The sequence below is a fragment of the Cetorhinus maximus genome, chromosome 13 (genome assembly GCF_964194155.1).
Source record: "Cetorhinus maximus chromosome 13, sCetMax3.hap1.1, whole genome shotgun sequence".
NCBI classification, from domain to species: Eukaryota; Metazoa; Chordata; class Chondrichthyes; order Lamniformes; family Cetorhinidae; genus Cetorhinus; species Cetorhinus maximus.
This window is the reverse complement of record NC_135891.1, coordinates 116,784,484-116,807,653: the sequence shown is the minus strand read 5'-3', so window position 1 is coordinate 116,807,653 and position 23,170 is coordinate 116,784,484. Positions and strand designations below refer to the sequence as shown.

At 43.9% G+C, this 23,170-nt stretch overlaps 2 protein-coding genes across 3 annotated transcripts in view; one reads left to right on the top strand and one right to left on the bottom strand.

Moving 5' to 3' along the window:
- Nucleotides 1-19,020, bottom strand: part of LOC144688997 (uncharacterized) — a 37,615-nt gene extending 18,595 nt beyond the window's left edge. For both annotated transcript variants that reach the window (XM_078556084.1, XM_078556085.1), the window contains exon 1: nt 18,033-19,020. The gene's annotated coding sequence lies outside the window, so the exon portion shown is untranslated. The remainder of the gene's footprint in view (nt 1-18,032) is intronic.
- Nucleotides 1,608-22,844, top strand: rfxank (regulatory factor X-associated ankyrin-containing protein). The gene is made up of 9 exons (XM_078556086.1): nt 1,608-1,741; nt 7,800-8,145; nt 11,122-11,229; nt 11,815-11,880; nt 14,802-14,902; nt 16,127-16,252; nt 17,201-17,267; nt 20,608-20,688; nt 22,352-22,844. The coding sequence occupies exons 2-9, from the start codon at nt 7,815-7,817 to the stop codon at nt 22,405-22,407; spliced, it is 936 nt and encodes a 311-aa protein (XP_078412212.1). The 5' UTR covers nt 1,608-1,741; nt 7,800-7,814; the 3' UTR covers nt 22,408-22,844.
- Nucleotides 22,845-23,170: the final 326 nt, after the last annotated feature.

Here is a 23,170-nt window from a genome sequence, read left to right as displayed (position 1 = left end):
CTGACTCCCCGAAGCCTGTCCACCATCTACAAAGGCACAAGTCAGGAATGTGATGGAATACACTCCACTTGCCTGGATGAGTGCAGCTCCCACAACACTCAAGAAGCTTAACACTGTCCAGGACAAAGCAGTCCGCTTAATTGGCATCACATCCACAAACATTCACTCCCTCCACCACCGACGCACAGTAGCAGCAGTGTGTGTACCGTCTACAAGATGCAGTGCAGGAAGTCACCAAGGTTCCTTAGGCAGCACCTTCCAAACCCACGACCACTTAGAAGGACAAGGGCAGTAGATAGATGGGAACACCACCAGCTGGAAGTTCCCCTCCGAGCCACTCACCATCCTGACTTGGAAATATATCACTGTTCCTTCACTGTCACTGGGTCAAAATCCTGGAACTCCCTCCCTAACAGCACTGGGGGTGTACCTACACCACAGGGACTGCAAGAAGGCAGCTCACCACCACCTTCTCAAGGGCAATTAGGGATGGGCAACAAATGCTGGCCCAGCCAGCGAAGCTCACAGCCTGTGAAATGAAGGAAAAGAGCTGCAAAAAGCATAGCCATTGCCGGACAGTCCCCAACAAGGACAAGCCCAAACTTGCTTAGATGCACCAGGGGCAATGGTGTTTAACATTGCTTTTCATATATAAAGACCCTTACTCAACATCTTCCTCCTCTATAGCCCAGTGCAAGCGCCTGGCCAACAGCTCCCTGCTCATCCTCCCCGGGCTGGAGCAGCCACCGCCTCCCAGCTTCATTCAACCATTCCCGCCGCCACCGCCGACTGCAACACCGGCACGACTAGCCCCGCCCATCGCACCCTCATCACCCAATCAAATTACAGGTGCTCCCGGCCCCGCCTGCCCATTGGCTCAGTGCACTGCCCATCAGACTGCCTCCCATTGTCCCCGCCCCTTCCCTATTCCTGGAACCCAGCGCGGCCAATGTAATATAAGTGGGGGTGGGGGGGAGCACGCACAATAATTTTTAATATAACAGAAGTAAAATAAAACAGCTAAACATTCAAAACAAATGTAGAACGTAAATATATTTACCACAAATGTATAGAACAATTAGATTAATGGCATTTGTTGAAGTAATAAAGAAACAAATATGTGATCCCCCCCAGTGTTGGCATTGGTTGTGTCTGATTGACATGTCCCAGGTCTCACTTGCAAAGCCCAAAAATACCTTTGTTTGCATCAAATTACAAGATATTTTTATAAATGTCTTTCGTAGTATATTTGCATGCTATAAATATTTGCTTTTAAAAATAACTACTGTTGTTTCACATAGGAAATAAGATTTGATTTTTAAAAAAAAAACCCTCATTTACCACCCCAACGACCTTTAAAGTCTCATCTCTGCTGGGTCTGTATTGGTTGCAACATAAAAGCGTTGTGTTGATTGGTTTCTCCTGCTGTCATTCATGGCTGGTATCAGGAGAGGTGGACCGTCTTGGAGGGGGTGAAAAGGGGAAAATAGTGCAGTGCAGTGCAGCAGTGGAAAGATGTGTTATATGTTTCTGGATAGGCCTAAATTGTAGGGAATCACATTGATGATTTTGCAAGAAAATACACACATTAAAATCTGCTCAGTTGCATTGTGGGATATTTCAAGCTACTTTCACTTTTGGTAGGGAAGTGTTCACTGCTGTACATGAACAGCTTTTTCAGAGACACTGCATTATATCAGTACATGTTGTAGTTGAATGCAAAGATTCCTTATATTACAAGGTACTGTGCATGCATTTCAAAAAAATATTCTTAAAAAGTGCTTTAATTGGAACAATATTGGGTGAAAGGTTGAATGTATTTGGAATACTGTATTGAGATATAGCATTTTCAGAATTCAGAGATGCATTTTGAGTTTCTGCAGTTGTCAAATAGTTTGCATGTTCAGAATTGTTACAACACGGTTATCAATGTCAAAGATTTATGTCTGCATCATTCTGTGCTCTTGAGATTCACAGTCTGCAATTATTTAGTAGAAAGCTGCTGGAAATGTGTTTTGAAAGGTGTGTACTGGCTTGATAGCATTGACAAAATGTCACAAGTCAGGGTAATAATCACAAAGCAGAATGTAAATCCATTTAAACTATGTTGAGGTTTCTCAGTCTTAAAAAGTCTCAGCGAGGTATGAAACATGTTCTGTGGTCCCCGTGTTAAAATCCCTCTTCACTCTCTATCTCTAATCTCCTCCAGCCCCACAAACCCCTGAAATGTCAACGATTTTTGTTCTAATTCTGGCCTCTTGAGCAACCTGAACTTAATCGCTTCACCATTGGTGGCCGCACATTCAGTTGCCTTGGCGCCAAGCTCTGAAGTATACGCCCTAAACCTCTGCCTCACTTTCCTCCTTTAATTCAGTGAAAACCCACCTCTTTGACCAAGCTTTTGTTCAAGTGACTTGATATCTCCTTCTGTGGCTCGGTGTCACACTTTATTTTATAATGCTCCTGTGAAGCACCTTGGGATGTTTTATAATGTTAAAGGTGCAATCTAAATATATGTTTTTAAATCAAGATAAGTGAACATCACCCCTAAACCGGCCAGGGTAGTGTACTGGTGCACAAATGGACTAACCGCCAACTGTGTAGTAACTACATGGGTAGATGTAAGAACTGCTGATTGAGTTTAGCTAGGAGGAAATGCTTGGCCTCCATGTAAAGGATTGTGAATTTCTGAAGCTGCTGTATGTGTGGCGAACATTGAGCTTAGGAGCAGGAGTAGGCCATTTGGCCTCTAAGCCTGCTCCGCAATGCGATAAGATAATGGCTAGTCTGGTTATGCCCTCGGCTCCACTTTCTGTCTGTCCCCCATAACCCTTGACTCCTTCGCCTATCAAAGATCTATCTAATCCATCTAACTCAGCTTTGAATATATTCAATGACCCAGCCTTCACTGCTTTCTGGAAAAGAAAATTCCATGTACTAATGGCCCTCAGAGAAAAAAATTTTCCTCATCCCCTCATTAAAAGGGAGACCCCTTATTTTTAAACTCAGTCACCTAGTTTTAGTCTCTCTCACAAGGAAACATCCTCCCGGTATCCACCCTATCGAATCCTCTCAGGATCTTATATGTTTCAATAAGACCACTTCTCATTCTTCTCAACTCCAATGGGTACAGGCCCAACCTGTAAAACCTTTCTTCATGAGGTAAACCCTTCATTCCAGGAATGAGTCGAGTGAACCTTCTCTGAACTGTTTCTAACACAATTATACTCTTTTTCAAATAAGGAGACCAAAGCTAGGGAGATGGAGGACAATAGAAACAATGGCAAGGATTCTGTTTCGGACAGGGGAGATAGGCAAACTGAACTCCTTTATTTTTTTCTTGCTGCCTGTCCATGAGTAGAGGTGTTTTAATTTTTTGAAATGGGCTGTGACGTGTTTCCCCAAACACACTGTTTGTGAATGAGAGCAAAATACTGCGGATGCTGGAAATCCGAAATAAAAACAGAAAATGCTGGAAAAACTCAGCAGGTCTGGCAGCATCTGTGGAGGGAGGAACAGAGCCAACATCCTGAGTCCGTATGACTCTTCAGAGCTCTGTTTGTGAAGTCAATTTTAAAGTAACTCGTTGCAAACTCTCCTTAGGGTTAAATCAGAAGTATTGTTTATTCTTACATTCAAACCTGTGGGATGGTCGTTGTAACTACATACACACACACAAGATGGAAAATAGGAAAGAAAAGTGTTTTACAAATAGGAATAATTTTTTAAAACGAACCAAAGATATGGATATTAATTCCCGTGAATGTCAGAATCCACTGAGGGTACCTTCACATAGGAGTTAAGGTTCAGGTGGGTTCAGCTAGCTGAAAGCATGAGTTGCAGAATTCCTTTAAAGTTGGTGATGTCACAGCAAGATGAGGTTGCTATACAGAGACTTAATCCTACAGGCGATGGCAGGAATCTTGCAGAGAACCAGGTTTCGAGGAGGTTTAGACTTGAGGCAGGGTTTGTTTTCAGCCTGGAGTCCGGCTTTGGTGTTGATAGGCTGGATGTTAACAGCAGACTAACCTGAGGGTCATTAAAACTTTCCAAAGGCCAAAGGAGCATGTGCGATTACCCACTGATGAGTCAGTTTCAGGGTAACAATCAGTTTCTATGCCTCTGGTCAAAATCCAGTGTTCACCTTAGGAGATAGATGGTGTATTAGTGCTCTGGAGGTATAACAAGTTTTGATGGCCCTCTGTTATAAGTCTAGGCTGGTGAGACAGACCGTCTGCTGCTCCCCTGTTTCATTGATTTTAATGGGTCCACACAATGATAGGTGTCAGACTCCACAAGGATGAGGTTTGAGCTTTGTCCTGTAATTACTGTTGGAACTTTCCAGAACTGTTGCCAAATTGCAAATCATGTGACCTGTAGAGGCCATTTTTTTTTGGTCCAGCAATGTCTATTTTTATATAAGGAAAAAGTAAAGTTTGATTTAAACAGTTTATGACCTCTCTAATGTCTTATGGACATGACATTTCATAATACCAGGGTTGTAGCTGTTCCAGTACAGCTACAACACTGGCATCTAACTGGCAATGTGGAAAATTGCCCAGGTATGTACACAAAAAGCAGGACAAATCCAACCCAGCCAATTACTGACCCATCAGGCTACTCTCGATCATCAGTAAAGCAATGGAAGGGGTCATCAACAGTGCTATCAGTTGGCACTTGCTTGGCAATAACCTGCTCACTGACGCTCAGTTTGGGATCCACCAGGACTATGCAGCTCCTGACCTCATTACAGCGTTGGTTCAAACATGGACAAAAGAGCTGAACTCAGAGGTGAGGTAATGGTGACTGCCCTTGACATCAAGGCAGCATTTGACCAAGTGTGGCATCAAGGAGCCCCAGCAAAACTGAAGTCAATGGGAACTGGGGGAAAACTTTGCTGGTTGGAGTCATACCTAACACAAAGGAAGATGGGTTGTGGTTGTTGGAGGTCGATCATCTCAGTTCCAGAACATCACTGCAAGAGTTCCTCAGGGTAGTGTCCTAGGCCTAACCATCTTCAGCTACTTCATCAATGACCTTCTTTCCATCATAAGGTCAGAAGTGGGGATGTTTGCTGATGATTGCACAATGTTCAGCACCATTTGCGACTCCTCAGACACTGAAGCAGTCCATGTCCAAATGCAGCAGGATCTGGACAATATCCAGGCTTGGGCTGACAAGTGGCAAGTAACATTTGCACCACACAAGTGGCAGGCAATGACCAACTCCAACAAGGGAGAATCTAACCATCCCTTCCAGACATTCAATGGCATTACCATCGCTGAATTGTTTCTTATTCATTCTTGGGATGTGGGCTTCACTGGCTGGGCCAGCATTTATTGCCCATTCCTAGTTGCTCTTGAGAAGGTGGTGGTGAGCTGTCTTCTTGAACCGCTGCAGTTCATGTGGTGTAGGTACACCCACAGTGCTGTTAGGAAGGGAGTTCCAGGATTATGACCCAGCGACAATGAAGGAATGGCGATATATTTCCAAGTCAGGATGGTGAGTGAGTTGGAGGGGAACTTCCAGGTGGTGGTGTTCCTCTCTATTTGCTGCCCTTGTTCTTCTAGATGGCAGTGACCGTGGGTTTGGAAGGTGCTGCCTTGGTGAATTCCTGCAGTGCACCTTGTTATACAGAATGCTGCTACTGTGCATTGGTGGTGGAGGGAGTGAATGTTTGCGGATGTAGTGCCAATCAAGCGGGCTGCTTTGTCCTGGATTCTTGAGTGTTGTGGGAGCTGCACTCATCCAGGCAAGTGGGGAGCATTCCATCACACTCCTGACTTGTGCCTTGTAGATGGTGGACAGGCTTTGGGAAGTCAGGAGGTGAGCTACTCGTCGCAGGATTCCTAGCCTCTGCCCTGCTCTTGTAGCCACAGTATTTATATGGCTATTCCGGTTCAGTTTCTGGTCAGTGGTAACTCCCAGGATGTTGATAGTGGGGGATTCAATGATGGTAATGCCATTGAATGTCAAGGGGTGATGGTTAGATTCTCTCTTGTTGGGGATGGTCATTGCCTGCCACTTGTGTGGCATGAATGCTACTTGCTACATGTCAGCCCAAGCCTGGATATTGTCCAGGTCTTGCTGCATTTGGACATGGACTGCTTCAGTACCTGAGGAGTCGCGAATGTTGCTGAACATTGTGCAATCATCAATGAACATTGCCGCTTCTGACCTTATGATGAAAGGAAGGTCATTGAAGAGGCAGCGGAAGATGGTTAGGCCGCGGACACTACCCCCCATGACCAACATGCTGGAGATTACCATCGACCAGAAACTGAGCTGGACTAGCCATATAAATATTGTGGCTACAAGAGCAGGTCAGAGGCTAGGAACCCTGTGGCGAGGAACTCACCTCCTGACTCCCCAAAGCCTGTCCACCATCTACAAGGCACAAGTCATGAGTGTGATGGAATACTCTCCACTTCCCTAGTTGAGTGCAGCTCCAACAACACTCAAGAAGGTTGGCACCATCCAGGACAAAGCAGCCCACTTGGTTGGCACCCATCTACAAACATTCACTGCCTCCACCACCAATGCACGGTGGCAGCAGTGTGTACCATCTATAAGGTGCACTGCAGGAACTCACCAAGGCTCCATAGACAGCACCTTCCAAACCCACAACCACTACCATCTAAAAGGACAAGGGCAGCAGACACATGGGAACACCACCACCTTGGAAGTACCCCTCAAAGCCACTCACCATCTTGACTTGGAAATATATTGCCGTTCCTTCACTGTTGCTGGGTCAAGATCCTGGGACTCCCTTCCTAACAACACTGTGGGTGTACCTACACCACATGGACTGCAGCGGTTCAAGAATCAGCTCACCACCACCTTCTCAAGGACAATTAGGGATGGGCAATAAATGCTGGCCTAGTCAGCGACGCCCACATCCCATGAATTAATAAAAAAACACACTTGAAAGGGACCTTTGTTTGGATTCTCGAACTACAGAACTGCCATAGGCAACTGTGATTACACGCTGGGTAAAGTTAAAGATAAGAAAGACTTGCATTTATATAGCACCTTTCACAACCTCAGACCATCCCAGAATGTTTCACAATGAATGAATTTCTGTTTATAGTTGAATCTCTGTTGTAATGTAGGAAATGCAGTTGTCAATTTGAACACTGCAAGCTCTCACAAACAGCAATATATTAATAACCAGATCATTTGTTTTACTGATGCTGGATGAGGGATAAATATTGGTCAGGACATCAGCCTGCTCTTCTTTGAAACAGAGCCATGGGATCTTTTACATCCACCTGAGGGGGCAGACAGGGCTCTCTGTTTAATGTCTCATCTGAAAGGCGGCACCCTACCTGTGACAGTGTGGCACTCCCCCAGTACTGCACTGCAAGTATTAACTTAGATTTTGTTTATGTTCTTAAATTCCCATATTTCAACAGTGATTACACTCAAAAGTACTTCATTGGCTGTAAAGTACTTTGAGACAACCTGTGGTTGTGAAAGTCATTATATAAATATAATGACTTTCATTATATAAATACAAGTGTCTCTCTTAAGTCTCTGGAAGCCACAACCTTCTGGCTCAGATGCAAGAGTGCGCACAGAGGACACATGAAGGTGGTACTTGCAATCTGACTTGTGTTATACTTGATGTGGAAATGCAATGGTGACAGTAACTCCCAAAACAATAATGGGGGTTGGCGGGGTGGGGTGGGAATACCTCAAATGCTTGTTGAACACAAAAACTTACCAATAATACCCTTGTTACCAGAGGCTTTTACAATGTGTGACTATAGATTCTTGTTTCCATGCTGCCTTTTCAGAGGATACAGAGCAAAATGGATGAAGAGGAAAGAAGTGACCACAACAGCGAGGGTGGTGGAACCACAAGAGTCGTGGAAGGTATCGCTAGGGAAGAACTACATGATGAACGACTGCAATGCAATAATGGAGACCACAATAGGAGCCCGAATACTTCTTCGAATAAGACCGGCAAGAAAGAACCAGCAGTGGAGGTTGCACCAAGCAACATAATCCAGATAAAGTGTGCAACGCTGCAGGTCAATGATCAGTTGCAACAAGTTATAACACTCAATGTTGGAAACACTCAAGAACAGGAGCAAGATCAAATGACATCTGACCTTGAAGCAGTCTCTATACTATCCAATGGTAAGCCACAAGGAAAGCACCTTAGTGAAAGGCAACGCCCATTAGTGAAAGAGTGGAGTCATGCGATTGATCCTTGGTGTCAGGGGATGGAGTTTTAGGAAATGACAGGAGGAGCTGGGGCCCTTAAAGTTTGAAATTCCAGAACTGAGAAGTTATAACAATCAGGAAAGATCAAACAGGATGGTGTACGTTTCCATAGAAAAAAGGCTGAGGGCTGGCTGACCTGATGGAAGTCTTATAATTTGTTAACAGGTCTGAGAGGGAAAGAGGTAAAGAAGATGTTTCCACTTGCAGGTAAGACAAATAAACGATAGTCACTAATAAATCCAATAGGCAATTCAGGAGAAACCTCTTTACCCAGAGAAGTAGAATGTGGAATTTGCTACTGCGGGGAAGTCAATAGTATAGATGCATTCAAGGTGAAGCTAGATTAATACATGACGGAGAAAGGAATAGAAGGATCTGCTAATAGGGTAGGAGACATGTGTGAAGCATAAACATCAGCAAAGACCAGTTGGGCTGAATGGCCTGTTTCTGTGCTGCAAAACTCTATGTAAGGAGGTGTTGAGATAATCTTACAGTGATAGGCATGATGTTAAATAAAACAAAAACAAAAAGTGCTGGAAAAACTCAGCAGGTCTGACATCATCTGTGGAGAGAAAGACAGAGTTAACGTTTCGAATCCGTATGACTCTTCTTCAGAACCATCATATGGACTCATGCAGAGTCGTACGGACTCGAAACGTTAACTCTGTCTCTCTCTCTCCACAGATGCAGTCAGACCTGCTGAGTTTTTCCAGCACTTTTTGTTCTTATTTTGGATTTCCAGCATCCGCAGTATTTTGCCTTTATCTATGATGTTAAATGAAATGGAAAAGGTAAATCTTGAACAGTGCTTCAGATTGAACTCTTGACAGGAAAGAACTACAGCTTCAAACTAGTGAAAGGCTGATTTACAATAAAGTCTTCACACAAAGAGTAGTTAACCCAAGGAGTGGAATCTTGGGACAGGTAGGAGAGACAGTGGGGGATTTGCACATTAAATGTGCTATATTGAATCAACTACACTAAATATCTCTTCTGATATTCATTCCCATTAATGTCGATGGGAGAGAAAATCCAAGAGCTGTATTAAAGGGCAGTTGATTTGATATAACCCGTTTTAAACTATTGTCTAAAGTCGAAATTAATATCCACGACCCTAAAATAATGTGATGCCTGTCTGTTACCACAGTTGGATGTTGCCACAGCCGACAACTAGGGTCTTTTTGAATGTGTGATCATTTGTATATTTGTTACAATAATCAACAATGAGCAAGTTCTGAGTAACTTGAAGCGGTAATGTTTTGGCAAGTTTGTGTCTGCGCACAGTGACTGCGTGATGTTACCAGTATATGGCACATGGTCAGGTTGGCTATAAACCCTGATCCCACTCAATGCCAAGTGTAAATGCCAGGGATATGATTGAAGTTTATAAGATCCTGAACGTTCTCGACAAGGTGGACGTGGAAAGGATGTTTCCTCTTGTGGGCGAGTCAAGAAGTAGGGGGCGCTGTTTTAAAAGTAGGGGTTGTCCTTATAGGACAGAGATCAGGAGAATTTTTTTCTCCCAGAAGATTGTGCGACTTGGGAACTCTCTGCCTCAGTAGGTGGTGGAGGCGGGGTCATTGAATATTTTTAAGGCAGGGATAGATAGATTCTTGTTAGGCAAAGGAATCAAAAGTTATTGGGGGTAGACGGGAATGTGGAACTTGAAACACAAACAGATCAGCCATGATCTTATTGAGGGGCTGAATGGCCTACTTCTGCTTCTATTTTGTACGTTCGCATGTCAGGATCTACATAGGGGTCACGGGCCCTCTCACCCCTTTGGAGTCTGGCTACCTGTTTAACGGGAAATTCTATCGATGGAGCATTGTCACTATCGAACAGAATTTTTGACCAGAAAGTAACCAGTGCTGTTTACAATATTGGATTCCTTACCATCCTGCCTGGAAGGTGCTTTCGTGTGGGGTTGGTTGAGGACAGCATATAGTTAGCTGTGATGCTCCCCGTGGTTGAATAGCCCGCTGATGTTCACCAGTTCAAGCTCATACGTTTAGAGTTATGTCACACAGGAAAAGAACAGGGAAGAGATTCCTGGGTTGAGAGGATTGTCCTGTGAATAGGGTAGACCTATATTATCTGGAGTTTAAAAGAATAAGAGGTGAAATTCAAAGGTGTAACATTTTTAAGAGGGCTTGACAGGGCGGTGGATGCTGAGAGACTGTTTCCCCTGATTGGAGAGTCTAGAACTAGAGGTCATAGTTCCAGGATAAGGGGTCAGCCATTTAAGACCAAAATGAGGAGAAATTTCTTCACTCAATGGGTTGTGAATCTTTTTTTAAAAAAAAAATTCATTGGATGTGGGTGTCACCGGCCAGGACATCATATATTACTGAACCCTAGTTGCCCTACTTCAGGGGGCATTTAAGAGTCAACCACATTGCTGTGGGTCTGGAGTCACATGTAGCCTCTACCAGATAAGGACAGCAGATTTCCTTTAGTGAACCAATTGGGTTTTTACAACCATTCCAGATTTTTATTGAATTCAAGTTCCACCATCTACCACGGTGGGATTTGAACCCAGGTCCCCAGAGCATTACCCTGGGCCTCTGGATTACTCGTCCAGCAACAATACCACTACACCATCACCTCCCCATAAATCTTTTGGAATTTTCCACCCCAAGAGCACTGGATGCTCAGTCGTTGAGTGTATTTAAGACAGAGATCGATAGATTTTTGGAATCTAAAGGAATCGAGGGATTTGGGGATAAAACAGGAAAAGGAGTTGAGGTAGAAAATAAGCCATGATCGTGCCGAAAGGTGGAGCAGGCTTGAGGGGCTGTATGGCCTACTCCTGCTGCTGTTTCTGATGATCTTATATTACAACGTTCTTATTGTACTAACTGTCATGGATCGTTTCTCTTTCCCCAGAACAATTTTCGCTTCCAGAGAAATCCAGCCCTGCATACAAGTATGCCACGACGCTCACAAACAGACAGCGAGGGAACGAGATCTCATCACTCCCAGCAAACCTGGACAGTGAGTACCCTGGCTTATGTTTTAAAAATATAGTCACTGTTGTAAGGTATGAAGCACGGCAGCTAATTTACACACAGCAAGCTCCCACAAACAGCAATATTAAAATGACCGGATAATTTTTCTGTCATGGTGTTGGTTGAGGGGTAAACATTATCCAGGACACCAGGCATAACTCCCCTGCTTTTCTTCGAAATAGTGCCATGAGATTTTTACATCCATCTGAGAGAGCAGATGGGGTCTCGGTTAAACACCTTATTCAAAAATGGCACCTTCGACAGTGCAGCACTCCCTCAGTACTGCACTCAGGTGTAGATTTTGTGCTCAAGTCTCTGGAGTGGAGCTTAAATTCTCAACCTTCTGACTTAGAGAGTGCTACCCATTGAACCACAGAACACAGCTATCAGAGGGATCAGAGACTCGAGTGAACATTCTGGGCTGAACTCATACCTCAATCTGAAGGAAGAAAGTTCCGGAGGAGAGGAATTCAGATCCATTTATACAATTTGGAAGCACCTCCCCACCCCACTTCTTCCACTAGACGTTTTGTACTCAATGTGACAAAAGTTTTTCTTGCTCCCTTTACAGCACTATCAATTCATCAGCTAGCTGCTCAGGGAGACCTGGTCCAACTAATGTCACATCTTCAGCAAGGTGAGCAATGGAAATTGAGCTGGTCTACAGGGAGAGACAGTGGTGTCGTGGTATTGTCACTGGACTAGTAGTCCAAAGGCCCTGGCTAAATCTCAGGGGACATGGGTTCAAATGGACACGTGTTGGTGGAATTTAAAATCTATCAATAAAATCTGGAATTGAAAACTAGCTATCAGTAATGGTGACCATGAAACTATCATCTGGAGTACTGCGTCCAGTCCTGGGCGCCATACTTGAGGAAGGATGTGAAGACATTGGAGAGCGTACATAGGGGATTCACAAGAATGATTCCCGGGATGAAGAACTGTAGCTATGAGGGTAGATTGGAGAGGTTGGGACTGTTTTCCTTGGAGAAAAAGCGGCTGAGAGGAGACTTGATAGAGGTATTCAAGATCCTTAGGGGTATGGACAGGGGAAATGGTGGGAAACTGTTCCCACTGGAGAACATCAAGAACTAGAGGGCACAAATTCAAAATAATTGGCAAAAGGAGTAAGTGTGATGTGAGGAAAATCTTTTTCACCCAGAGGGTGGTTGGAGTCTGGAAAAAACTTCCTGAGAGGGTGGTGGAGGCAGGTTTGATCGAGGTATTCAAAAGGGAATTGGATTGCTACCTGAAAAGAGAGAATGTGCAAGGTTACGGGGATAAGGCAGGGGAGTGGGACTAGGTGGAATGCTCTTTTAGAGAGCCAGTGCGGACTCGATGGGCTGAATGGCCCCCTGCACGGTAAAAATACTGTGATTGATGTGGTTCACTGATGCTCTTTCGGCAAGGAAATCTGCCATCCTTACCTGATCAAGTGACATGACTCCAGACCCTCTGAAATTGCCTGCCAAGCCATTCAGTTCAAGGGCAATTAGTGATGGGCATCAAATTCTAACGCTCATATCCCATGAAAGAATAAAACAAACCTCTTTAAGCTGGTGGGGCTCTCAGCAGATTCTATTCTCATTGTTGTACATTCTCAGCATTCGAGTGTCATTGGTAAGACCAGCATTTATTGCCCTTTTGGTGACGGTGGGTTTTCTTCTTGAACCAGAACTTGTGGCTTCAATACAGCTGTTGAGGGAATTTAAAAATCAACCATGTTGGTGTGGGGCTAGATACAGGCTGGGTAAGGATGGCAAATTTCCTTTCCCGAAAGACATCAGTGAACCAGTTGGGTTTTTACGATAATCTGACAAATTCATGATCACTTTTACTGATACCAACTTAATATTTACAGTTTTTTTTTCATGCGTTTAAATTTGTAAACTGCCCTGTTGGGATCTGAACTCACATCCTCTGGATTATTAGTCCAGGCCTCAGATACACTAGTCCAACAACAAAACCAATTGCTAAAAGCTACTGCGGACGCTGGAAATCCAAAACAAAAACAGAATTACCTGGAAAAACTCAGCAGGTATGGCAGCATCGGTGGAGAAGAAAACAGTTGACGTTTCGAGTCCTCATGACCCTTCGGCAGAACTGAAGTATAGTTAGGAGAGAGGTGAAATATAAGCTAGTCTAAGGTGGGGGGCGGGGGGAGAGAGAAGTTGAGGGTGGGGTGGTTGTAGGGTTAAGCAAGCAGTGATAGGAGCAGATAATCAAAAGATGTCACAGACAAAAGGATCAAAGAGGTGTTGAAGGTGGTGATATTATCTAAGAAAAGTGCTAATTAAGAATGGATGGCAGGATACTCAAGGTACAGCTCTAGTGGGGGTGGGGTGGAAAGACTAACAAAGTTTTAGTTTTAGATTTAAAAATAATGGAAATAGGTGGGAAAAGAAGAATCTATATAAATTATTGAAAAAAAAGGGGAGGGGGAAGAAACGGGGCGGGGATGGAGGGAGGGGGAGTTTAAGATCTAAAGTTGTTGAATTCAATATTCAGCCTGGAAGGCTGTAAAGTGCCTAGTAGGAAGATGAGGTGCTGTTCCTCCAGTTTGTGTTGGGCTTCACTGGAACAATGCAGCAAGCCAAGGACAGACATGTGGGCAAGAGAACAGGGTGGAGTGTTAAAATGGCAAGCGACAGGGAGGTTTGGGTCTTTCTTGCGGACAGACCGCAGGTGTTCTGCAAAGCGGTCGCCCAGTTTGCGTTTGGTCTCTCCAATGTAGAGGAGACCGCATTGGGAGCAACGAATGCAGTAGACTAAGTTAGGGGAAATGCAAGTGAAATGCTGCTTCACTTGAAAGGAGTGTTTGGGCCCAATTCTCCATCCTACCCAATTCAAATGTATATTAATCCGTCACTGAGCCACTGATTTCTATATTTGCTGGAGTTTATGTTTTTTCATTGAAACATAAGATTTTTTAGAAGGTTTGACAGGGTAGATGCTGAAAGGCCATTTCACCTGGCTGGAGAGCTTAGGGGGTGGGGTTACAGTCTCAGGATAAGCGCTCGGACATTTAAGACTGAGATAAGGAGACATTTCTTCACTCTGAGGGTTGTGAATCTTTGGTGTGCACTGCTCCAGATGCTCAGTCATTGAAAATATGAAAAACTGAGATTGACAGATTTTTGGGTGCAAAGGAATAGGGGTTAGGGTGGGAAAATGGAGTTGGAATAGAAGATTAGCCATGATCTCGTGGAATGGCGAGCAGGCTCCAAGGAACTCATGACCTACTCCAATTTCTTAGCAACAGGAGCGAAGGTGGGTTAATGGAGTTGAGCTACAAATCAGCATGATCTAATTGAATGGCGGAACAGACCCAAGGGGCTGAATGGCCTACTTCTATTCATAAATCTATGTATATATGTTACACTTGCTCTCTCTCTTTGTAATCTCAATAGCAAATAGTAATCATGTGATGTTCCAATCATAAGTGCTGTTTCATTTGACATGGTGAAGACAATGGGGTGTGGACAGGTTGGATGGACAAACGGCTTTTTAACTTCCATAAAATGCTGTTGCTCACTCACACTCTCTTCCATTTTACAGGGAGCTCATTGCTCAACGTACCAGACGAACGAGGCTTTACACCATTAATGTGGGCGGCAGCATTTGGAGAAATAGCTGTTGTGAAGTTTTTGCTCCAGATGGTGAGACTGAGGGAACATTATCCGGTTTTTCACTGTGCTGCTTTCAAAGGACAATCTTATCCATTCATTAAGGAGGTGCAGACATTTGCAATGCTGGAGTTACTTTAAAAAAAAATTGTTTTGTGAAATTTTGCGCTAATTAATTTGAGACACTGGAGACACTGACTGACTCTCGGATAAGAAATGCCTCGATTTTAAAATTCTCATCCTTATTTTTAAATTCCTCAGTGGCCTCACACTGCCTCACCCAACACCCCTCCCCATTTGTGTAATTCTCTTCCAGCCCTCCAACTCTTCGAAATCTCTGCCCTCTTCTAATTCTGGCCTCTTGAGTATCCCCGATTTTAATCGTCCACCATTGGCAGATATGCTGTCAACTGCCAAGGTCTTAAGCTCTGGAATTCTCTATCTAAATCTCTCCATCTCCTTTAAAACATCTGCCCTAAAACCTCCTTATGTGACTCAGTGTCAAAACTTCTTTGATAGCACTCCTGCAAAGGATTTTGGGACCTTTCACTATGTTCGATTGCTATATAAATACAAGTTGTTGTTATTGAAGAACAGAACACCTCCCATTTCAGGCAAGTGTCAGTATTAAACAGTTGCAGGTCAGGGACAGAGGGTAGAGCTCCCTCCTTGCGAAAGCAAGCCCACACTGTGCTTGCTGCTTCCCCAACAGCCCAACAGCCAAGACTAGGATCTCAGGATCATCTGTGTGTCACTCCTGTCCATCATGCTGCCAATCAGATAGAATTAAACCATTGTTGGTTCAGCTAACAGTGCAATGGCTAATAGTAGTGCCCAGTGTACTATTCAACCACTCAGACCAAGAAGACCCCAGACTCATTCACGGTCCAGGAACTACAGTAGGAATACTATCAATGCATTAGTGAGCACAATGATCCATTACTTTTAATTATAATCAATACTGCGACAGTAATCCTACTGGACAGAGTACCTGAGAAAACTGTGGGACAGGATCAGGTTTGATTGTGAAGCACTATACAGTCGAATAACTGTCTAGGCTGACACACAGACAGACAAAGAATAGCCAATTGGGTGAGAAACCAGGACACTGCAAAAGCCCAATGGAACTGTACATCAATGAGAAAAAGGAGAGAAAAATTATAATCCCAACACATAACTTCTCCGTATGAATAGACAGAAAGTCTTGGATGAAATGGTTTATTTGACGTCAGCGCTGTTATTTATTTGTTGTCACAGGGCGCTGACCCACACACTCTGGCAAAGGAGCGGGAGAGCACGCTGTCGCTGGCTAGCATCCAGGGATACACCGACATTGTCCTGCTGCTCCTTGACCATGGAGTGGACGTCAACATTTATGACTGGGTAAAGTTATATTTGAGCTAGACTGCCTGATTTTTATGCTTTTGGCTTTTGTGTGGGGGCTTCTGCGGGGTGTGGGGATATGCCTGGAAATGATGTTGCTGTGGGACTCCACCTTATAACAGCAAAGACTGTTAAACATGGCATCTCTGTCTTTGGGCTGTGCATATAAAACTTATAATAACGGTAAATTTAAAGTTCTTTGGCTACTTCCCATGTTCAGTTAAACCTGTTTGAATCAGCCCATACTAGTTAATGAATTTAATGCTGGGTTACACGGACAAATTGAGGGCAAGTGCCAAAGTATTTGTATGCCAAATGCAGTCAGATATAATACATAGACTGACAGCACAGAAACAGGCCATTTCGCCCAATTGGTCTACGCTGGTGTTTATGCTCTATACAAGACTCCTCCCACCCCTCAGTGGCAGCAGTGTGTACCATCTACAAGATGCACTGCAGAAACTCACCAAGGCTCCTTAGTAAGCGCCTTTGAAACCCATGACTGCTACCATCTAGAAGGACACGGGCAGCAGATACATGGGAACACCACCACCTGGAAGTTCCCCTCCAAGTCACTCACCATCCTGACTTGGAAATAAATCGCCATTCCTTCACTGTCACTGGATCAAAATCCTGGAACTCCCTTCCCAACGCACTGTGGGTGTACCTACACCACATGGACTGCAGCGGTTCAAGAAGACAGCTCACACCACCTTCTCAAGGGCAACTAGGGATGGGCAATAAATGCTGGCCTGACCAGTGACGCTGACATCTCATTAAAAAATCCCATCCTTTCTCCCTCATGTGTTTATCTAGCTGCCCCTTTAATGCACTTATGATAGCCCATTGGATCATAACTGGGACACCTTTGCAATAAGGGGATAGTTGTGTGTCTCCTTGGACTCCATTGTACTGAGCATGTAATAAGCTGTTGTGTGCTTTCCCCAGAATGGAGGAACTCCGTTACTGTATGCTGTGCATGGAAATCATGTGAAGTGTGTGGAAGCTCTACTGGGTATGTCTGATTTGGTGAGGGACAGGGAGTGGGGGGGTGGATGGGTGGGGGTGCAGGGGGAAGGGTGGCACCATTGGGTGAAGTGGGATTTGGGAGTGCTGAGCTTGCATTTGTAGACCCATGGACTGAAGTGCTTTCAGAGCGAGTTATCCCAGTGTCCTGACTAACATTCCTCCCTCAGGAAACATCACCGAAAAAAGAAGCAGCTGAAGCTGTCACTCGTTTTGTTGCTGTTTGTGGAATCTTTACTGAGTATAAGTGGCTGCAGAGAAACAGAGATGACACTTCAAAGGTAATTGCAACTAATGGCAGCATCATATGTTGCCAGGTTAGATAATGCATGGGAGTGCAATTTCAAAGTCTACAGATGATACAAACTTGGCAACATAGTAAATAGCGAAACGGATAGTATCAGCCTTCAGGAGGACATGGACATACTGGTGAAATGGGCAGACACATGGCAGATGCAGTTTAATATGGGTAAGAATGAAGGGATGCACTTATTTAAAAAAAAAACTTCCATTTATCTAACACTTTTTGTTACTGGACAATCTCAGCTGGACATCTCAAAGTGCTTGACAGCCAATTAAGTACTTTTTCTTTTGAAGTGTAGTCACTGTTGTGATATAGGAAACATGGCAGCCAATTTGCAACCTGCAACAAGCTTCCACAAACAGCAATGCGATGTGATGATGATCAGGTAATCTGTTTTTGGTGAAGTTGGTTGAGGAATATATATTGGTCAAGACACCAAGGATAACTCACCTGCTCTTCTTTGAAATGGGTCCATGGGATCTTTTATATCCACCTGAGCAAGCAGATGGGGACTTGGTTTAACATCTCAGTACCTCTGACAGTGTAGTGCTCCCTCAGTATTGCACTTGCGTGTCAGCTTTGATTTTTGGGCTCAAGCCCTGGAGTGGGACTTGGTTTGGGAGAAACAACATGGAGAGACAGGATAATCTAAATGGTTACTATTTTGAGAGGGTGCAAGAGCAGAGGGACCTGAGAAGAATACTCAGTAATCCTTGAAGGTAGCAGGGCAAGTTGACAATCATAGATTTGTCTGTTAAGAAAGTGTATTGGATATTTGGCTTTGTAAATAGGGGCATTAAATATAAAAACACAAGGAAGTCATACTAAACCTTTCCAAGCCTCCATTGAGGCCCCAGCTGGAGTTGTGTACACAATTCTGGGCATCACACTTGAAGAAGGATGTCAAAGCCCTGGAGAGGGTACAGAGGAGGTTTACTAGGATGATGGCGTTCAGTTACGTGAAGAGTTTAGAGAAGCTGAGATTGTTCTCCTCAGAGCAGAGAAGGTCAAAGTAAGACCTATTAGAGATATTCAAAAGTATGAGATATCCTACTAGGTCAAGTAGGGAGTGACTCTGGCAAAGCTCAAAGATGTAAAATAATTGGGAAAAGGACTAGAGGGAAAATGAGGAGAAATTTCTTCAGTGAGAAGACTGCTATGATCTGGAACACACTACCTCAAAAGGTGATGGAATCAGACTTCATGGTAACTTTCAAAAGCCAATTGGACATGTACTTGAAGAGGTCAAATTTTCAGGGCTGAGTATCAGTGAGAGTCAGTCCAAGGTGCTTGAAGGTTCTGCCATAAATGGGTGGAGGAAAGGTAAAGTGGATTCAGAGAAGCTTGGAATCGGAGGAAAGGGGGTGTTCAGGAGTCTCAGGATTGCCCTGGAATCTCCAAAAATTAAAGATTAACCTATAGGTCACTGCTGCCAGCAACACCCAGAAGAAAAAATCACAGGGGAATTAAAAAATGTTTTAAAATTAATATATCAGGAAAATGCCTGTTTGGCTGTTTCTTGACTGTCAGTTAATTGGCTTTCTGATGGAAGGTGGGGCACTGTGAGGATGGACGTTACATGACCAATGGCAGGAGTGTGGGAGCGGACCTGTTAAAAGCAGGTAGTCAAGGGGGCATAAGAGTCTACAGAAGGACTAAGACAGGTTAAGTGAATGGGCAAAAATTTGGCAGATGGAGTATAATGTGGGAAATTGTGAACTTGTCCATTTTGATAGGAAGGATAGAAAAACAGCATATTACTTAAATGGAGAGAGGCTGCAGAATTCTACGGTACCGAGGGATCTGGGTGTCCTGGTACACGAATCACAAAAAGTTGGTATACTGGTGTTGTTGGTGTTTATTGCAAGAGGAATCGAGTATAAAAGGGACGTTTTTCTACACTTGCACAGGGCATTGGTGAGACCACATCTGGAGTACTGTGTGCAGTTTGGTCACCTTACTCAAGGATAGAATAACATTAGAAGCATTTCAGAGAATGTTCACTCGACTGATTCAGTTGATAAAGGGGTTATCTTATGAGGAAAGATTGAGCAGGTTGAGCCTATTCCCGTTGGGAATTTAGAAGAATGAGAGCTGATCTTATTGAAACATAGAAGATCCTGAGGGGACTTGACAGGTTGGAGGCTGAGAGGATATTTCCCCTTGTGGGGAGTCCAAAACCAGGGGACACAGCTTAAAAATTAGGGGTCTCCCATTTAAGAATGAGATAAGAAGTTTTTTCTCTGATAGGGTTGTTAATCTGTGGAATTCTCTTCCCCAGAGAGCAGTAGAGGCTGATTCATTAAATATATTCAAGATAGATTTTTGATCTGCAAGGGAATCGAGGGTTACAGCAGGGTGGGCAGGCAGGAAAGTGGAGTTGAGGCCACAATCAGATCAGCCACAATCTTATCAAATGGTGGAGCAGGCTCGAGTGGCTGAATGGCCTACTCCTGCTCCTAATTCTTGTGTTGTATGTGGTGACGCCTCCAGGAATACATCTGAGTAGAGTTGGCAATGGCAGTTTGAGACGGGGAAGGTTGGAGGTTGAGGGGAGGCCATAATGACAAGGCGTTTGAATTATGTGTTGGCAGAGTGGGGATGGGGGGAGCAGTGGACTTCATGTGGGACAGGATTTATGCTACAGAGTTTTGTACCAGTTGGAATTTATGGAGGGAGTCGCTCCCCAAGTCCCTTAAAACGTTTCTCCAGAAACACACCTAACCCTTTTTATCCTGCCCTACTTCAATGAAGATCCTTGGTAATTTATTCCATAACTCTATGATACTTGGCGTTTAAAGTTCTGTCCAATTTTCCTCTTTTGTCATCATTTTAGCTCAAGTTCCCTTGGATTTAAAACCTTCAGCATAGAAGTCAATGTCAATTCCCTTCATAACCTTAATTTTAAATGTTCATCCCAAATAGACTGAAGAAAACAATGATTCCTAGAGGGATTTATAGCAAATGTGCAGATTTATTTAGCTGTTGAGTCTAATGGTAGTTTTGTTTCTCTCTCTTTCAACAGCCAAAGGTGCAGATTTAACAATGGAGGCAGACTCTGGTTACAGTCCTATGGATCTGGCTGTAGCTCTAGGCTTTAAAAAAGGCAAGTCTTCATCATTTCTTTCAGCTCCTTGACATCCTCTTTTCTCCCCCCTCCCAGTTTTCTTCCCTCTCCCTTCCAGAAGACTCAAATTCATGTTCTACATGCAGAGTCACCCACTGTCTACCAGCTAGAGGCTGCATTTGCGATGGTTTGAAATGAAGGGTTCAGGGTTTCTCGACTTTCAACTGTGATGCCCTACTAATGGTCTAGGTGATAACTGGTATGCAGGTACAGCAGATAATGAGGAAGGCAAATGGAATTTTGGCATTTATTGCTAAAGGAATAGAGTATAAAAATAGGGAAGTGTTGCAACCGTACAAGGCATTGGTGAGACTGCACCTGGAGTACTGTGCAGTTTTGGTCCCCTTACTTAAGGAAGGATGTAGTTGCACTGGTGGTGGTTCAGAAGAGGTTCACTAGATTGATTCCAGAGATGCGGGGCTTGTCTTATGAGGGGAGATTGAGCAGTTTAGGCCTATATTCGCTAGAGTTTAGAAGGATGAGAGGAGATCTAATTGAGGTATATAAGATGCTAAAGGGGATAGACAAAGTAGACACAGAGTGGATGTTTCCCCTTGTGGGGCATTCTAGAACGAGAGGCCATAGTTTTAGGCTAAGGGGTGGTAGATTTAAATCAGAGATGAGGAGGAATTACTTTTTTCAAAGGGTCGTGAATCTGTGGAATTCACTATCTCAGAGTGTAGTGGATGCCGGGACGCTGAATAAACTTGAGGAGATAGACAGATTTTTAATTAGTAATGGGTTGAAAGGTTATGGGAAGAGGGCGGGAAATTGGAGCTGAGGCCGAAATGAGATCAGCCATGATCGTAATGAATGGCGGGGCAGGCTCGAGGGGCTGAATTGCCTACTCCTGCTCCTAGTTCTTATGTTCTTAACTGATAGGTCTGGGCCAAACAAAATGAGGAGAGAATCAACCAGGGCTTCTGTGACTGGTTGCTATCCAGTTTTGGAAGGGACGTGTGTGTGTGTGTGTGTGTGTGTAGTGTGGGTATTTTAAGGCTAAGCTGAGGTGGTCATAATTGAATAACTGACATCAAATGCTAAGACTAACACATTAACAATGGTCACTTATGTGAATTGCCTGGAGGGTGACACAGACTGGAGTCGAGTGTGAGCATGTGTTGCCAGCTTCGCCAGAACTCTCCACCCCCAAAGTGCTGTTGTGGCTGGGAGTCAACTGGAAAATGTCAAAAGTGAAGTTGACAGGTTTTCTTTGGTTTTGGTTTGGACAGGTAATAATGGTTATGAAACCAAGGCAGGGAGATGGAGTTAAGAGACAGATCAGCTTTGATTTAATTGAATGGCGGAACATAGCTCAAGGGGCTTAATGGCCTACTTCTGTTCCTATGTTAATTCTCTAAGAAAGGGAGCAAGGGGGTGGGGGGGGCTAAAGTATAAAAACATAAGAAATAGCAGTAGACCATTTGGCCCCTTAAGCCTGCTCTGCCATCCAATAAGATCGTGGTTGATCTTCCACCTCAGCTCCACTTTCCCACCCTAACCCCCTATCCTGCAATTTCCTTAGTGGTCAAAAATCTATTGTCTTGAACACTCTCAAAGACTGAACATACTTCTGGATAGTGTTCTTGTTCATGATATTTTTAAAAACATCCTTTTCACATGTTAATTATTTGTGTTTTAGTCCAACAAGCTATTGAAAACCACGTACTTAAGCTGCTTCAGAACAACAAAGATTAAAAGGCACAAGCAATGGAACCAGCCTCGTTTCAGTGGGGCCAGTAAGCAAACACTAGTCAAGGCTTTCCTTTTGCCCTACAACCTACCTGAGCTCTGCAGCATGAAGAAGCTTATTGACAGCAGTGGAGGCTTTTGAGGCCTACTCCGCCCTATCTGATACATAAAATAAAGTCAACAGGCCATAGGCCTGCAAGGTCATAGGAAACAGCCGGAGGTGGTTTTGAATGAATGGCAAAACAAACAGGTGGACTGGTCACTAATGTGACCATAACAGTTACAGTAAACTGCTCTTTAAACTGGGGCTGGCATCTGACTAAACTGCACCAGTCAGTCTGGGGTTTGTTTGGGAGTGGGTCGCCTGCAGATCTCCAAAATGTAAACAAGACATTTAAAAATTTATTTTTTTAATGTAATAAAAGTTGATTTTTTTTTCAAGATCTCTCTGTCTTGTGATTTTGTTATGGTTTCCAGTCAATTATCATCAGTATCAAAAGGTCAAAGGAAGACCTATGTTTGTTTTATTCATTCACAGCATATGGGCATCGCTGGCAAGGCCAGTATCTATTGCGCAACCTTGATCACAACTGAATGGCTTGCTTGGCCATTTCAGAGGGTAGTTAAGAGTCAACCACACTGCTGTGGGTCTGGAGTTACATGTAGGCCAGCCAGGGAAAGGGCAGCAAATTTCCTTCCCTAAAGGACATTAGTGAACCAGGTGGATTTTTACAACAATCTGATACTTTCATGATTACCATTACCGGTG

Excerpts from the sequence above, each read along its gene's own strand:
- rfxank (XM_078556086.1), top strand. The coding sequence starts at position 7,815 with ATGGATGAAGAGGAAAGAAGTGACCACAACAGCGAGGGTGGTGGAACC. Across the intron at positions 14,903-16,126 it reads TGAAGTTTTTGCTCCAGATG|GGCGCTGACCCACACACTCT; the intron begins GTGAGACTGAGG and ends TTGTTGTCACAG. Across the intron at positions 20,689-22,351 it reads AGCTCTAGGCTTTAAAAAAG|TCCAACAAGCTATTGAAAAC; the intron begins GCAAGTCTTCAT and ends TTTGTGTTTTAG.